Here is an 18372-nt window from a genome sequence, read left to right as displayed (position 1 = left end):
AACCACTGGAGAAAAATCCAGGTTGTCAGTTCAACCTTTTTGGAATGAATGTTAAGAATTGTGAAAGTTTAAAAACAATTAAACATGTTTGCAGCTGTTTTTGGAGAGGAGGAAGGAAGGGAGTGTAAGGATGATGCTGGCTGTACGACTGGGGGTAGAGGGTGGAATTCACAGTTATGCTTTGCCTTTGAGTTACCTCTTGGTTCAATTCCATGCCACTGTGCACATGAGCAATTGCTGATCAGATGGAGCTGAACCAGTGCATGTCATTCCTGTTCCAGTCCAAGGGTAGCCTGGAACCATGGGGTAAAAAGGAGCAACATGTTAAAATACTGACAGATACCTGTGGTAGAAGCTCTGTGTAGCACTGCCTGATTGTGTGAAAGGAACTGATGGGCACAGGGAGAAACCTACTTGTACGAGAGCCACTGGCTCCGTATGTAACCCTGCAAAGGTGTTTGAATTCTCCTCTGTGCCTGAAAGCTGTATTGTCAGTCAGCTTTGGCTGCAGGTTTGGAGAACAGGGAATTGACTTTTAATGCTAGGACTCTCTAAACATGCTCCCCTTTCTGATAAGCAAGCCTAAAATCATTAGCCAGATAGTGTTTAGTAATACCTCCAAGTAGTAAGAAGAATTGTCCACCTGAGTGTCTCAGAGTTAACTGTACTGTATTAATGTGGTATTTTTACTTACTGGCAGTAAGTAGGGTCTTTAGTCTCACCTTATTGTCATATGTCTCTAGGCTTGCCCTTGAGTTTTAGAATACTGTGAGCAGACGGCGTTTGATCCACATGTGAAGTCTCACAAAGCTGATCTTTTGTTAATTCATCAGGCTACACCAGTTTTATTTAAAAAGTTTATTTCTCTTCTTCATGATCGTAAGAGTTGCACAGTAATTTTAAAAAGGGAAACTTCCATGTTCAGATGCTAATGATTTTTGTCCCAACCTGATTCAGAGTCTATAAATTGCTTTTAGAAACTTTTGGTGGAGTCCCTGCACCATATATAGGCACACTTTCACGCTTTGACTTTTCCAGACATGTAACAATCTAGGAAAACTTAAATGCTGCAGAGGTTCTATAAAATGATAAGGAATGCAAAAAGAATAATTTAGTAACTCTAATACAAACCATTCAATTTCAAATGGCATCAATTCCAAAATTTAATAAACAAAAGCAGTTTAACACACAATATACACATGCTCGGTGAATGCACCTGAAGGAAGTTTATCTGGTTCTTAAACAGAATCAAACAAACAGCTGTAAACTTAACCGAAGCTTCAGACTGTAACGGGACCACACTCATTTTCAGGGATGGTGACAGGCTTTTTAGGTTCTTGAAAGTCTGAAAGTTTACAACAGAGACCAGGTCAATTAGCATATATACCTTTTGAAGGAAAAAATGCATATACACTGGAGTACTCCTAAAGTCATTTGCTATTTGTGCAGATAGTCCCGAGTTAGCTGTATGTTCTGTAACAATCCAAGAAAAAACTGCTTCAGTTGGTTCTGTTACAGAGCCTCTCTTGTACAGTGCTATGAAAAAGGAATCACTCAATGTTGAAATTGAAATTTCTTGAGCAGTTTCCTTGAAAAGATAAGTTCCTGATAACATCTTAACTGAAACTTTTTATGAATCACAGGTGAGTAAATTTGTTGTACGAATTGTTTCTTGAAAGAAAATTCTTACCTGCCTTAAAATGGGGGACGAACACAACCTCTGGGTGTGCTTCTACCGTTTCTGTGACACAAGGGGGAGATCTGGTTCTGGCCCTTAGATTTTCCACTGACCCAACTCCTTAATCCAGCAAAACCAGTAGTTACTTTTGGCTGGATGAGTTGAGTTGAACTGATGCCGTCACCTCACAAAGCACTACAGCTGGCCAAATGAAGCAAAAGGAGCGCACAGCCAAAGGCTTGGAGAAGGCGGCAGCGTGATGTCCTCGTTTTAGCAAGTGAGGAATTTTAACTCTTCTCTTGTAACTTCATGCTAAATGGAAAAACTAATTGCCAAGCTTTAAAGTTTGGCAATGCTATAAGGTGAATGGTAAAATAACTACTCTGTGTAGTTGAACCAAAGTTCCATACATCTGGCAGAATAATTTTGGACTGAGACCAAACATAGCAACTTTCCATTAGAAACAGAGTTTTAAAAAGGGGAGAAGAACTGAAAGTTGGAACGAAGTTAGTGCAAGTTCTACCACAGGCCAGTCTAATGATTTGCAGATGTGGTTTTGTTTTAGCCGAGCAGATGCTAAAATATATTTTGGTATACTCACCCTCTGTCAAATCTACCCAGCTGTCTTCTGTATCAGGTACAGGAACTGAAATTCCCATTGCTTTCCGGATTCCGTATGTACTCACAATATCTCCTGGAGTTACTTGTTGTGCAAGTTCTTTCAGGTTATTGGTTACTCTCTCCGCTAGAAAAGAGGAGTGGAGGTATGTGTATGCTATATATACACACAAAACCGCTGAAGTGAGCCCTTCACCCTGTAAACAGTTTAATTATTTAAGTACAAATGGAACTATGTTAAATAATGTTTCTGCAACAGAGGAGTTTTGTTGTGCCGTCTGCAACCATGCAAGGCATCCTGGGAGCTATAAGGGAGATGGTTAAGAAGAACAGGAGGAATGGAGCAGCTGCTGACCAAGGCTTGCGGCCATCACGGAACACCCAAAGTGAAGGAGTAAGCTAATGATGTGTGGGTCGCATGAATACAGCAGCTGGGGGACAGGTGGTGGCACCCACACTGCAGTTGTGTTAGTAATATCTGGATTTCAGGATTCAGCATCTAGTTTTGTACGTAAACTAGAGAGACTGTTCTTGTTGCTACAACTGTGGTTTTCCTTCAAGAAGGAAGCTGTAAGTCCTTAAACTTTTTAAGAAAGGTAATATTTGATCTGGTTTAGACTTGGTCCAATACCAACTTGGTAATATTTCTCCAATAATGGGGAATTTATCTTACCAGATCAAGGTGGTTATTTTAGACCAAATCTGCTGTAGTTGATACTGCACAGGTTAGTTTTACCTGCAAACAGACACCCTCTGCACACTGTCCTATCTTAGAAGGTTGCCATGAACACAGGTTGTATAACTGCCCTGTGAGACAAGCAGCTTTGCTCAAATAATTAAAGAATGTATGCTTGGCAGTAATTGGTATAATACAATAGACTGGTAATAGACTGGACTAAAGCTAGCCTTACAGTAAGAACTTGGTAATACTTAAGCAACCCCTGTTCAAAGACACTGTAAAAATCATGGAGTTAGAGGTGTTTGGCTATCATCTGCCCCATGGCATAGAGAAAGCTCCTGCTCAGTTCTAGGGAAGTTTATTAGTAAAGAGGAAATATTTGTAATTACTGTTCAAAATTTTCATCTGGCTTTACACAGAAAAAAATTAATCTTCTAGGCCTAACAGGGCACATATTCTGCACTATAACTGTTAAACTGTTTTTCTTGCAGTTGATATAAGTTGGGACTTGATCAATTCTGCAAGAATGTCAGAAAAAGTGTATTTACCCAAGTGCATCTCTCTGTAAGACGGACCCAGAAGACATATCATGTTAGGGGGTGGTTTTGTACTTAGTCGTTCATTTTGAGCATCCTGGAGTTCTCTCAGAAGCTTTGTTGTTTCATCAAGTTTCCTCTGGAAGATTTCAGCTTCTGTTTAATGAAGAAAAGAAAGTCTTAGCTAGTAAGAGTATATTTACTTACATTATGGTATAAAATATGGTAAGGCTGACTATGTGAAGGGATTGAGAAACTGGAACAGATACAGAGATATCAGAAGTGCAAGTACCAAGAAAACTCACCCTCGGAATCAAACTCTTCTATAGGCATGCCAAAGTTTGCAACTGCTTGTAGTGCAGTAAGTCTGTCATTATTAGCAGAGTCCAACCTGGCAGCAATATCAATTTCCAGAATCTAAAAAAAAAAAAAAAGGCAGCAGGTAATAATTTAGCTGACGTTTAGATCAGCCTTGAAACAACAAAATTGTTTGGAGAAAATCAGACCACAAAGTTAGTTAAAATTAGTCTGCTCTAAAAAAAGAATTGAACATATAGAGGGAAAGCTGAAAAGGCACCCGGTGAAACTTCTACTGTTCTACAGTTACCCAGATTACTATTCTATATCATACTCAAATAGAAAATGGCATCTGCCAAAAATGCTGGGGGCATGCACAAATGATGCAGTAACTTCAGACTAGCATCCCCATTTTAAAAAAAAATCCTTGCGCTCACCTAAAGGAGAGTTTGTCTAAGATCTGAGGCCAACATTCAAAACCAACCTGGGAAATGGCTGCAGATGAAGGCAGCAGGAGAGCAGCCCTTTCCCTAGCACTACTGCTAGGCTGCTTCTAATTGAACAAAGTTGAGGGGGAATGATTTCAGAGATATGTTGTATGCCTCTATATGTATGAGAAAACTCTCAACGATGGCTATGTACTGTGTGATATTTTGCACTTACATTACAAGCTCATGTTAAACTAAATCACATTAAAATAGGACTAAAACAACTACAGCTGCCAATCAGAAGATGTAGCACACAGTTAAACACTCACAAACAAAAATATATAAGCATCTTCTTCCTGTTCTCTTGATATATAGTCTAGTTTAAAACTTAACTTTCTGGACATTCTTACACTCCAAATGCCTACAAAGCAGCAGGCCGCTGTCACCATTCACAGAGTGTGTATTTACAGCTTGTCTAAGTCCCAGTGTAGCTGCAGAGGCCTTACCGTTGTAGGCAGTTTTATAACTGTGGTGTTAGACAGGTTGGTTAGAGCAGCTAAGTGATACAGAAAAATTTTACCTTTACATCTTTTATTGCATCACTTCTTTCATGGGGGCCTTCAGCTTCCTCAAATGGCTGAACAGAGAAAGGATTTTTAAAGAAGGCATTACAATTAATCTTTTCTTTAAGTTCAAAGTAAAACCTTACAAAATGCAGTATTTTTAAAGTGAGGTAAATATACAATGTCGTAATGAGCTTTCTCTGTAAACCATGTTACAAAGTAGCTATTTTTTTAGAGGGCTTTCTTCAGCTAGTAATGTTTACTGAAATAAATTTTTTTCAGCACACTTTTTATTGCTCTTTACAGAGTCCGCATGCTTTTCCCTAGTGATGTCACATCAGTGATTATTTTCTGGGGGGCAGGAAGAAAAGGAAGGATGATTATTAGAGGCTGGAATGTATTCTGTTTCTATACGTAACTGTATTTCTCTTAATCCTTGCAACAGTAGTGGTTGAACCCTGGAAGTCAGTATCACTACTGGGTACTAGAAAAGAGCAAAATCGTAACGCTAAGCAAAGGTCTGAGCCTGCGCTAAAGGTTGATCTTTGATCCAGGAACTATTTCTACTATTAACTGAGCTAATATTTGACCTATCAGTAAAAGGCTATGATCTGCTGATTTCAATATTTACATTGATGTGAAACTCAAATCAAGACTTTTAGTTAACAGGAACTGTCTTGTGGAGATTCTCAACTAATTCTTGGATTGTCAATTAAGTTAAGATTATCAAATCAGCCCCGTTAGTTCCAGTCATGTCTGGCATACACAGGTACTGAAACCTCCTAAGAATTTTACAAGCAGCTGTTTAGTATTTTTACATAGCACATATTTGAGTTTGAAAGGGAAAAACTAGTTGCTGATTCTTCTGAACTAACCTGTGGCTGCTAGCACCATGATAAACTTTTCACGGAAACGAGAAAGCCCGTCCCTGCTCACCTCATTTCTACACAACTGCTTATTGGTACTTTCTTACTAAATGGAACAGGAGCTAGTGCTAATGGGAGTGGGAGAGCAGACAGAGAAAGAATGTGTGACTCTGTCTTTATCTACAGTACTTTGTTAGTTTTCCTGTTTCACTAACTCACAAGCTAGAATAATCCCATTCCAGAAAATCCATCCACTGGAGACAAAGATCAGTCTTCACTTCCAAATTTTACCAATTAAAAGGGAGCCCATCGCTAGGATAAGCATCATCTTTATCTTTATAGCTTGTGTGCTAAAACCAAAGACTAGACAGTTCACAGATCCACTCTTACCGTTTCTAGTTCTCTGAGAGCTCTAGAATGTCCTCCTTTAGTTAGAACATCAAGCAAACTATCAGCCATTATGAAAGGATAATCTTGTGATTTCATCAAAAAGTCATGAATACTAAAAGAGCAAAAGACAGTTAAGGTAACTACTTCATACCAAACATTCAATGGAAAAAAGTTATGTAAAGTCAAACCAGTATGTACAGCACAGAAAACAAAGAGTAGCAGGGAAATTGATCTAAATGGCTTGCTTTAGTTTAATCGTCCATGTGGCTGAGGAAACCCATTCGATTCCTAACAAAAACCTGAAAAACTAGAAGTATGCTGCCTCAGGCAGCTGCATCAAGCTGAAAGCAAACTTGCCCAGGCACTTCACATTTGCACTGTACTTCAGTATTCCCACATAAGAATTTATACCACTGTGTATTCTGAGATTCTCGTAAAACAAAAGGACTTCACCTCTGAAGTTTTTATAATCAATAATAATAAAAACAATGAGAATTAATTATTTTTACTATAGTAAATAACATGAAAATCAAGCAGTATACACACTGTTTAAGAATGAAATTGGGAATCGCTGTCTCTGGACTCAGCTCTCCCACTGTGGCCATGGTGATTTGGTCAATATTTGACATTAACACTCAAGGCAGTAATTAAGTTCATTAACATTAAAAAACCCCACTTTGTATAAACATTTGTATCACTCAACATTTTTCTGGCTTTGAACACAAGTCCTTCAGAGTCAGTCGTAAATATACGTAAACTTTAGACTGTGTGTTCCTACATATCAGTAGCATCAAATCCTTCAATCTTGGCTAATTTCACTTTACAGGCAAATTCTCCTATTGTTTTTGTTTCTTAAAACAAACCAACCAAACCCAGTCGGCCATAAAGACAGTAGTGTCTTCACTACTACTATTCAACAGCAAAGACATAGCCCATACTGCAGAGGGGTGCACATAGCTGCTTCTGTACGTGAAAGGTGTAATATGCATCCTAGTTGTTTGATTACCTGAAAGATCCTTGATTAGAGTCTTCCCCATACGTTGAATAGATTAAGTCAGAGTCTTCTTTGCTTATGTTGGCAAATGTAGAATCATATGTTGGAGCATAGGAACTATAGGGTCCGTAATTCAAGTATGTCACTAATGAATAACAACAGTACTAATTATTACCTCTGATATGCCCGTATCAGACAAAAATGAGAAGGGGTTATTACTCAATCCCCAAAAAGAAACTTTCAGGAACGTATTTCTTATGGTGAAAACAAACTTTCACAGAATACCATCTGTTCACACTGTAACATCCATTAGTAACATCTACATCAAACGCATTTTTATTTACAGATGTTTTATTAACAATACTGTATGCCTTAACACAAGAACACAGGCTGGTGCTGGTAACGGGTTCTCGGGCTCCCCGCTATGCTCTTTCAAAGCTAGAAAAAACCTTTATATCTAGCTGGTGTAGCTCCTCTTCTCAACACAGATGAACATTTTTATTAAATATGCCTCCCCTTTTGTATGTGTAAATTAAGCTAGACTTTGTGATGTGCTATTTACTTGTGTGATAAACACATGCAATAATGTGTTTTATCATTAAAAAAAAATTAGTTCCAAACTATTTGTGTGCTAGTAATGAGATCAACATTATTTTGCTTATATAAGGAGGAGGATTCATATTTTTTTTAAAAAAATCAGCACTTGCCTGGAGTAACCTTGTTTCTTTTATCTTCTTTGAACCCTTGTAAAGTATTAACTCCTGACTGAAGTCTTCCTGCTGTCATACCCAGCTTCACAGGGCAGTAACCTGGTTCTACAATAGGATATATCAAAATACAGAAATAATGAAGGCATGGTTAAGTGACAAAGGAAGATGTCCAAACTCATCTAATACTCGTAGCCAGACACTTCAGAACAAACAGGATACAACTCTCAAAGTGCGTTTTCCTCTTCAAATGCTTCATACTAAAGACTGTGTGTAGTCTTAAACAGGTATCCAGACCAAGTAAGTGGTAATACTAGTTCAGAAGATTTAACCTAAATGTTTTCACTATTGGTGTTTTCACTATTTCACTTCCTGTCCTCCCCTAACAGAGGCTGCATCATTAAAGAGGATATGATTCTTAATGCCAAAGACCCCATTTTATTTATTCTTGCTGATGTTTCCTACTGCAGAAACAGGGGGAAGGGAGAAGTCAAGTTTTCAGCTTGGTTTCCGTCTCTTCTAGACCTAGTCAGTTTGGCTCTTTAATGAGGTGGCAGCTAAATAGTCAAGCACTGGCACTCTTTTAGCCAGTGGTGCTACATAGATGGCAACAAGGTAACAAAATGATTTGGGACCCAGACAGCTCCCAGTCACCCGTTCTGGAACACTTGTGACCTTTTGGGTCAGCAGACACTGCACTCTGTACACCAACCAGACTTAAGGGCAGTCCAGGAATTAAATGAGTCCAAGCATAGGGCAGATAGTCTCTTCTCCAATGGCAAAAGCTTTCTGTTGCAGCTCCCACAAACAGCCAACGCAAAAAGGGGAAGCAACAGCCACTGAGGGCTCCCTCCAGCTGCTCCTAACAACAGCCACACCTGGTTCCCATCTGCATGCTCCCTCAGCTGCAGCTTTTTAAATCCAGATCTTCATCAGACTGTAAAGCAGCATTAGGTTCTTGGCCAGCATTTGCTGATCTGCCCCAGCAAAAAAAGCAGCAGACCAGGTAGGTGAAAGTGGCTTGTTACCTGAACCCTGCCAACTTACCTCCTGCAGTAAGGTCAACTGGATTAAGAAGGCCCAGAGTTGTTGTACCATCTGGTTTTCTTCTTTCAAATTCACACTGAAATAAGATCAGACTATTTTAATTTACATGTCAGTTGAAACTCATGGTCCTTGAACTAGTAAAAAAATCTAATCAACCTGTCCCTATCCGTAGGAATCAGAAAGGGATTTGGAAGATCAGACTCAGAAGTGAGTGCTGCTCTTTTATTTTCACTAGATAACTTTATTACTGGTATAGGCACAAGGATTTAAGAAATTATGATAAATATTAACGTTTCTGCAGAGGCTAAGAGATAAAATATGTAATTCATGTAAGAAATTAAATGGGGCCCAGTATTAGCAAACTAGGTTCCTTCTCCTGTAACATTAGTAACCTTTCATCAGATATGTGGCTGTTTCAGAACTATGCGGTTTTTTGCAGGTCAGATTTGAGATATTTTCTTGAGGTTCCTACTATCCATCCTTTTCTAATACTTTATCTAAAATTTCTGAAAATTTAAGCTGAACTTGCTCTGCTGATGAAATTCAGGATGCATTCAACTGATAGGCCTTCTTTTTAAACCTTACAATGTTACACAGATGATCAGTCGTGTAAAATGGTGTAAACTGTAGTAAAAGCATACCTTGAGTTTCAACTGACGTAAAATGCTAAGTAAGCCTGGTTTATGAAAAAGTGAAAGGAGTTACTACATACACAAAGATTTACCTGGCTGTTTACAAGTCGTCTTGTTAACTTTCCTCCAGATTCTCTCACAATACGATCAATCTGCTCTTGTTCCCTTTCCAAGCTATTGTTTCGTAATTTGTCTTCAAGCAGATCTTTGTCTTTCCTGTGAATAAAACCCACGAAACGTAGTAACTAGCTTTAACAGACAGATTTAACAGACACCAATTGGCTAAACATCATGAAAGGATACAGTGAAGATACTGTGCAAACTGGTTTTGTAGACAAAACACCTAACAAAAAAAAAAAGCACCACTTAATATGACTGTATTTAATATAGCTGGGGAAAATACGTGACAGAGATTTATATCCTCAAATGCTTTTTTATGTTAGTAACTGTAAAGGTCTCTGTGTTTAGCTTACTTCAGCTACTTCAGCTATACTGATGTCCTAGTTTAACATGTTGCCAGATTTTATATCATAACTCCCACAAAACTAAGAAGGGTATTTTTGGTAAATATTCTGAATTTTAGTATCTGTATTTTCAAATCTGTGAAATAAAACCCCTTTCAATGTTCTGAAATACTAGTGATATTTCTAGATATTAACAGATATTTCAGGAAGTACACGTTCTGTAGCTATGCATTTACATGTTTCAAATACAACTACTATGCAAAAAAAAAATGGTACTTGAAATTGGCGATATAGTTATTTGTACCAAATGTTTATAAGGTCATGTTTACAAGCCTTCTCCAAAACGGTACTCCTTATGTTGAAATAAAAATTCACTAAATAGAAAATAATTGAAAGAATTGAATTGATGAGCAGTACAGTTACCTACATAAAAAAATGATGCTATCATAAAAGATTCTGAACTTATTTTTTTTTGGTATATGAGGACACTTTATATAAATGTTGCTCCCTTGAGATGAAGAAGCCTTAGTGTATATGCAGTACCACAAAGAGAGAAACCCACGTGCACTGGTCCCTAAAAGTCATCTTGTTTCAGTAGCATTTAAAGGGTGTATCCTGTAATTGTTATTGACATAATACTTCACTTTTTGTGTTCTTTGCTAGGTGTTTTGAATGCTTTGGTGTCACCATCCACAGGTTCTCCTTTGTCTTTCCCAGGACCATCTTCATCTTCCCCAGTTTGCTGCAGTTCCATCTTGTCCTTCTGCTTCCTTGTCTTCTGCAGGTCAGCCATGAATTCTATACTTTGTTTCAGGCTCTGAATTCTCTCCTAAAAAACACCGTAATCCTTTTATTTGCTACTTCAATTAACCTTTTCCTAACTTACCCATAGAGGATGATTTTATTTCAGTTCTTTCTTATACTAGCAAGTATAAAGGCAGTTTAGAAAATGAAATATTAAATGCAAATATTTCTTCAATAAGTGATCTGGTAGCAGTACTAAAGCATGAGCCTTAAAACAATGTACTATTTGAATTCTAATATGCAAGCATTTGACAAACATTAAGCAAGTTCGTATTAATTATGTGAGATCCCTGTAAGAAAAGTGGAATGAAAGAGGGGTCAAAAAGGAAGAAGCATATTTTTAAATATTTTGTTTTGTATTTTCTATTACCTGGCTAAGTATCTTCATCCCTGAGTGCAACAGTTTTTTTGCAGCTTTGTAGTAAATGGTGTCTGGTTTGTTGTAAATCATTGCATTAGTACACATCAGTTTGAAGTTATCCTGTACAGACAGTAATAATTTTGGAATGAAAGTTAAAATTTTATAGTATACTGTATTAAAATCCTTGTTGCAAATGCAGTGTCTTGAGCTTTAGGAAAAAAAAAAGCTTCAAATAACATTTTTAATCAATGAATTTAAGAAATCCATTTCATTAAAAATTCAAACAGAAAGTATGTAAATTAGATTCAAGTCTCAAGTTAGCACAGCAACAAACATCCTGAAAGTATTCTTAAGTGATCAGTATTGTTTGTAGTTTTTAAAGTTTTAATGGAAGTCCTGTTAGCTTAAATTATCCACTTCCCTGACCAATCAGCAGTCATTAAAAGTGAAGTAATATAAAAAAAAGACAATAAAGCTAACTTTAAAAACAGAAAAGCTGTAATTCAAAGTTAAATCATTATGAGGAATATATGAAGTATCAGTTACAATGAGGAAAAGGAATGTATGCTTGTTTGAAGTTTATTTCTTGAATTTCAACTGAGCTAGAAACTTCACTTCTATACTCACTGCAGAGCCTCTCCAGGTAGATATGTTTTATCACGTTCTTGGACATTTACAAAAGGAAAAAGTTAAAATGAAAAACTACCCAAACCAGATGAAACAACAGGGAATATTCTGCTTAAGTTTTGGAGCTCTAAAGAAGAATGCGCAGGAAAATACAACCAATACTATTAACTAACATCTCCCTAAACTGAACTGCTAATTCCACACAAATTATACTTCTCAGGCCCTCATCTACCCCAGTAAAGAACTACAAGAAAACAAAACAAAACAACCCCCCACACCCTTTAAAAGCTTTAAGGGTCTTCAAAACAGGCCCTTGAATCCACTAGACACACTACAGCACAAGGTTAAGTGGTTGCTGCCAACAGGACTGAGCTCATCTTACCTTCACTAGTTGTGGATCTACACGACTAGATAAGCCTGGCTAGCACAGAGGTGACAGGAGGCAGATGACAAAGTAGTAAGACACAGGCGAAGCCAATAAATTCACCAAGCTCCTTTTTTCTGAGAGGCAATACACTCAAAAAAAGAGTGCAGTCTGACAGAAATGCTAACATTTTCATTCTGAAGTAAAGATCTAAAATGACATGCTGAAGGACAAACTGACAGGTTCTATTTAATCCTGCATAAAACCTGAAACCATCCATGTATTTTTGAGATGCATATTTACAAACCAGAGTGTCTTCTTTTTCACTTCCAGAACTTGCTCACAAAAATTCAACAAGAAACGTTTCTTCAGGCAGAAGTACTGGTTCTTTTGGCATCTTCATATTCTCATAAAACACCAGAGTTCAAGTCAATTGAGCATAATACATCTCTGTAGTGAAAATAAAATTCACAGAATTACCTTTAATTCTTCTATGGACTGGTACTCATTGTTCTTGATCTTCTCTTTCATGGTACTAAAATCCATTGGGTTCTTAATGATCATGGAATAGCCAGGGGCAATAAAGTCAGTCACAGGAAATGAAAAGAAAGAACTTGGATCCTTTCTGTTAAGAAATGAAAAGACAGTTTTTTATGTTTCAATTTATAACAATTAACATATTGAGCTTGGAATTAAATACAAAGGAAAGGACTAAGCTGAAAAGGAATCAAAAACATAAAGCTACAAATGGCTTGTGTCAGCATAATCTTTCACTTTTGAAGGTTGAAAATATCCCCTACGCAAATCCACGTACCAAAAAAGTACTACAAACGTGTTTTAGACGTTAGTTCTGCATTTTGATAACTACCTGTGTTTCCAAGAAGACTTAAAAAAAACACCCTCTTTTTTTTTTTTCTTTTTTACGTTTTGGCTTTTTGAAAAGTGGTTTTATATTATAATTAAGTCACTGAAAAACACAAGGAATAAATATCATAATGTATACTTGTCATTCATTGCATACTCTGAAATTAACAGAAGGGAAAGCTTGTTGCTAAAAGTTGTGATAGAACATGTGTATATATGATTATGTCAATTTTCAGGTTACGTGATGTTAATAGTTTTTTACATTAAAATTTCCTCCGACTTTCGGTGATCTGTGACATACACTGATGTTCCTGGGTGCTTCTGATAGCATTAAAATCAAATACAGTTGGTTGGTATTTTCTCCTTAGGATCAGGCTTAGTTGATAAGCTGGCAAGAATCTCCTGTCCAGAACCACATGGGTTTTTTTGCTTTTCACTAAACTCTGTAGCACGAGACTGGCCTCCTACGCCAGTGCTGACATCACACACACCGGGGAAACCCCTGGCGTTTCAGACCTTGTTCCCAAGGCTTACTTATGACTTAGGGATTTCTACTCCAAGTTGCTACAGAACAGTGAAAAGCATTTTGCTTTACATACTGCACAAGCACACAGCGCAGATATTCTGCAACACCTGTGGAACACTTGCACAAGAGCTTACAACTGAGAGACAGGATTCAAAACCAGAAGTGGCTGCTTCTTTCTGTATGCATGCAAAGGTAGCCAAAACAAACACACGCACTTTTTGACAGCTGTTGGTAGTTTCTTGAAACTGACACCAAGTTCTTGGAAATTTAGCTTAAGAAAAAATTTGTGAACAAAGTTTCAAGCTTAATTTGGTGAGACAGGTAAAGGGAAAGATCTTTCAACCACTCTCATACAAGACATAGAGATATTCTTAATTCTTAAAGTCAAGAAAGAATATCTTAAATCACAGACTACTTGAAAGACCTGCAAATTCTGCAAATCTGACTGCTTTAATCGAAAGACATTTGGCTAATAAGACAGTAAGAGAACATGGTTTAAGTTCTCAAGTGCGTACTTCCCTTTTATAGTAAATAATGCTAAAAATAGGAGAACTCAAGGTAAAAGAAGTTTTGGCAAGTTCATTCCAAACTCTTGTGCCTCTCTGAAAAAAAACAATCCTTCTAAAGAAAGCAGCACATTATTGGAAAATTGTCCTGGTTTTGAAAGTTTTTTAAAAGCACTTTAAACTTGAAACTGGAGGTGTTTACAAGAAGCCTAAGCTGAGGTGTTACAAGTATGCATTCTTTAGTGCTGAAATTCCTAAAATAGTCCCGTTAGCAATATATTTAGCAATAATATTTTCACTCAGCTTTTTATATGACTCTTCCCTTAATGTATGTTATTTTCATTTCATAGCTCTAAAAGCCTGTAGCATGGACATTTACCTCTGGAGCTGTCTCATGAGTTGATTCAGAGCTTCCTGAAGTGGCGTCTGCTCCACCTCTAGACCAAAAAGAAGTGGGGGGAGAAAGGGTGTGAGACAGAACTGACTGCAAGAGGTACTAAACTTCCAACTTAGAGGTACTGAACAGATGCAACTTGAGAATTCATCATAAATGACAAGAATACAGTGGCAAAACCCACAAGATATACAGGGGATCTACTTTTCTCACTGGCCTTACTTGACATTCTGCTCACTGACATAAGTACCAGGTACCATTCTGCAAATGAAGCACATGGTAACATAATTTCAAACTTTTGTATGAGATGGGGAAAAACACTGAGATGGCAAAAAATGTCGTCACTTGCTACAGAAACAAAGAACAATAACACTGAGTCAATTAAAGAAAACTGGAATTAGCAAAAGAAATTTTTTTTTTTTTCCTACCTTCCTGTTTTGATAGAGTACTCGTCAATGGTTTCTCTGGTGGCAATTCCAGTCTGACAGGGGTCTGACATTTCATCTCCTGTTCTCCCTCACTGTCTGCATGGTCTCGATCTCGTTTCTTTTTATCCTCCTAGAAAGATTGTTATAGAAACTTGAAGAACCTGCAAAACCAGCATTAGTGCTGTACGTAATGCTCTCTCGATTTTTCAAAACAACCTCACATAGTTTTAACAAAAAATAATACTTTGTAAGTCTTTAAAAACTTTGTATTCTTTAGGTACTGTCTCCATCTGCTGGACAATAAAGCAATTCAGCTATACAATGTATCACAGAATTATTTTTTTTAAAAAATGTGACAGCCAGACACTTATAGCATGACAGGAACTACCCTGCACTATTCTCTGCACAGACAACCGTCTCCAGTGAAGCCCCTAAGATGGTTCTTGAAGGTTTTAGAAAAACTAGTAATAGTCAGGAAATTAAAATTAGAGGTACCCATAATGCTTCAAATAAATGTATTATAATTACTTATCATGTTAAGAACCCCAAGACAGAAATACATTTTTTTCTTTTTAATTAAGAACTTGCAAAGTCTTCATTCTGTTTTATATAAATGGATTTATTTAGACACAGAATTTTTCCCCCCTTTTTAATTTTCTGTTCTCTTATACTCGCCAATATTTTTTGAAAGATGAGAAATTTCAGATGACTTCACTCACTTTTTTCTAATAAAAGTACCTGGAGAAAAGGAATCGGCAAAACTAACATACTAAGTTTGAATGTATTCCAATTTCAGGATACAAGTTAGTATCTGCTCACCTTTTGATGTGAGGACTAGAGAAAGCTGAAGCATTTTTTTTTTGCTAAGATGCACTAGCATCAATACGCACCTTAACTTTTCTCTTTCTTTTCTCCTTTTCTTCTCCAGGAGCTTGTTTTTCTCCTTTCTTTCTCTTTTTCCTTTTCCTGTCCTTGTGTTTTTCATGTTCAGATTTGTCATCGTATAGGCTGGAGTCAAGTCCTGCATTTCCAGTAGAGAGTTCAGCAACTTCACTTCCTCCAACTTTCAGCACCAGCTTCAGTGGCTTTTCTACGTATTCTTAAAACACCAGAGAAATAAGCCGTGTGAGTACCCCACACACCACACTCTCACGCTCAGCCTGAGTAACACCGCACCGGCTCTGGGCTGCCCCAGGGCCCTCGCACAGGCTCTCACTAACCCTGTTCTCATTTGCTTCCCGGACACCGCAGCTGCTTCTGCTTCTCCCCCAAACAGCAGCAGAGAGGCTAGGCCGGGCCCCGCCGCCCCCCCCAGCCTCACCGGCGGCACGAAGGCCGCTCTCCTCCCCCCGTTCCCCACTCGGCCTCCGCTTCACCCCGAAGTTTTCAAACCGCCCCGGCTGGTGGGCCGGGCCGGGCTGCCCCCGCGCTGGGGCGGGAGGCAGCGAGGGCCGAGGGCCCGCTCCCGCTTTGGGGCCTTCCTCCCCAGTGCCCCCTGCTCACCCACCCTCGTAGGGGTGCTTGTCCGACTTGTGCTTCTTGTGCTTCTTCCCCATGGCTGCGGCGGCCCGCCCAGCCAGGCCGCGCTGCTGTCGCGGAGACCAGCCCCGCCGACGAGCGGGAAACGCGGCGAGAAGAGGGCGGGCGCGGCCGCGCAGCGCCCCCTGGCGCGCTGGAGGTACGGCGAGCCGTGCTGCAGCCGGCGCAGGCGCAAAGGCGGCGGGCGGGCGGGCGGCAGCTGAGTGCCAGCGCCGGGAGCTGCGGGTTCCGCGGTTTCTGTCGTGAGCAGCGCCCTCAGCCGCGCCCGGCCTTGTTCCGCCCAGGGGGAGGTGCTGGCTGGCCGGCCCAGCCCCATTCCTCGGGCAGCGTTGTCTCTCCAGAATGCTCGCAGCCTCCCGCGCCCTCTCCCCTCACAGCCTCCCGCGCCCTCTCCCCTCACAGCCTCCCGCGCCCTCTCCCCTCACAGCCTCCCGCGCCCTCCCCTCACAGCCCGTGCGGCCCGTCTCCCCTCACAGCCCGTTGCGGCCCCTCTCTCCTCACACCGCCGCCAGTGAGCCCCCTCGTGCTCCCTTGGAGCTGCTCCTTGCACCCTGCCTGAGGCGGGCCGTGCCTGGAGCCCTGTCCCTCTTGTCCTCCATCCTTGAGTCTCTGGGACAGCGCAGAGTTTCGGTGGCTTTGGCAGGATTCAGCCTAAATACTCCTGTGTTCACGCTAGCCTGTGCTGCAGAGTCTCCCCTGCCGTGGCTGTAAGTGACTGGGCAAGTTTGATACTAGCAAAAGGGGTGCTGGGGAAGCCTGCTCTCCTGAATGTGTAGTTTATGTTGCACCTGACCAGACATGAAGGGGCCTGTGAGGGTTTCTCTCTTCCCGGCTGTGGTGTGGGCTGTGACCTGGCCGCTGCTGCCTGGTCAGATGTACCAGGCAGAGCTCCAGCTTGCAGCAGACCCTCAATCCAGGATAAAGGCCACTAGCAGCGGCCCGCTAGCCCCAAAGTTTGAGATCATGTGCCCAAATTTGTACCGGTGAGAAGAGCAGAGGCTGTATATGTCTGAGGAATGGTAGAGAGTTTGCAGAGGTAGGGACAGGTCTCTCCTGTGCCCTAACAAAAAGCAGTGGTGGTTGTGCCTGTCCTGCGCGGGCTGGGCCAGGCTCAGCCTTACAGACTGAGTGCCTAAACTTGCTTGCTAGTTTTGAAAGCAAATCCTTTCTAATCAGGTTATAAATTTAAGGAAAATATATGTGTATCGTCCATTACAGGTTAAAAATAACTCAGAAATTAGGATTTCCTGGAAATAGTAGAAGTTAACACATTTGCCTTGCCTGGCAATACTTCCCAAAGCAAGCATATGGTTTTCAGAAGTAAATAACACTGATTATATAGCCTTATTATATAATAAGTTATATAATATAATATTATATAATATAATATTAATTATATAAGTTAATAGTGTGTTTGCTGATATTGCTTAAACTGCAGTCATTGCTGTTTCAACAACACCGTGTAGGTATTGTTTTCTGGTAACACCTATTCTGTAATGCGTCTTGAAATTTCACTTCTCTGAAGTTTGGAGGGCAAAAGTAACCGCGTCTACTTCAAAAGAGAAACTTTAATTTTGTTCCCACGCAACAGTCCTGTGACTATTCCTCAAGTTTGTTGAAACATATGTGATATTTTATAGCAAAAAAAAAAATAGTTGTTAATTAGAAATTTATGATACACGTAAATTTTGTGTACATCTACACAAGGTTTATTGAGAAGCTTGAGAAGTCTGGGAAAATCTCTTGTCCGTGTCCATTCAGTCACTGGGAATTTAATCAGATGTGACAGCTTTGTTTTGCGTTTACTGGTTAGATTTACTGTCATTTGGTAACCTAGTCAGAGAATTGTGTGGGTGGTGCTCTGGAATAAACCACAACTTTTCTGCTTGATCTTACTCCAGTAGTTTGAAATTCAGCTATAACAGGCACAGTTGTTTTTCTAATTCACATTTGGATCCTTTAATACTCTTATTGCATATGCAGTGAATGTTCTTAAGCATACTTTAGTGAGAAGTAGAGGGCTTTTGCTTGAGATTTGGCCACATGCAGAAAATACAAGA

At 39.5% G+C, this 18372-nt stretch overlaps 1 protein-coding gene across 1 annotated transcript; it reads right to left on the bottom strand.

The window, feature by feature from the left end:
• Positions 1-843: 843 nt before the first annotated feature.
• BRD7 (bromodomain containing 7) lies at positions 844-16415 on the bottom strand. The gene is made up of 17 exons (XM_068411175.1): positions 16281-16415; positions 15664-15872; positions 14774-14903; positions 14331-14388; positions 12536-12680; positions 11074-11184; positions 10544-10728; positions 9528-9651; positions 8804-8879; positions 7757-7864; positions 7062-7194; positions 6056-6167; positions 4817-4873; positions 3817-3928; positions 3524-3667; positions 2280-2423; positions 844-1345 (listed from the first exon to the last, which is right to left on the bottom strand). Exons 1-17 carry the CDS (start codon positions 16327-16329, stop codon positions 1281-1283), a joined length of 1962 nt encoding a protein of 653 aa, XP_068267276.1. The 5' UTR covers positions 16330-16415; the 3' UTR covers positions 844-1280.
• Positions 16416-18372: the final 1957 nt, after the last annotated feature.

Source organism: Nyctibius grandis, chromosome 12, assembly GCF_013368605.1.
Source record: "Nyctibius grandis isolate bNycGra1 chromosome 12, bNycGra1.pri, whole genome shotgun sequence".
NCBI lineage: Eukaryota > Metazoa > Chordata > Aves > Nyctibiiformes > Nyctibiidae > Nyctibius > Nyctibius grandis.
This window is presented reverse-complemented; position numbering and strand designations above follow the sequence as displayed.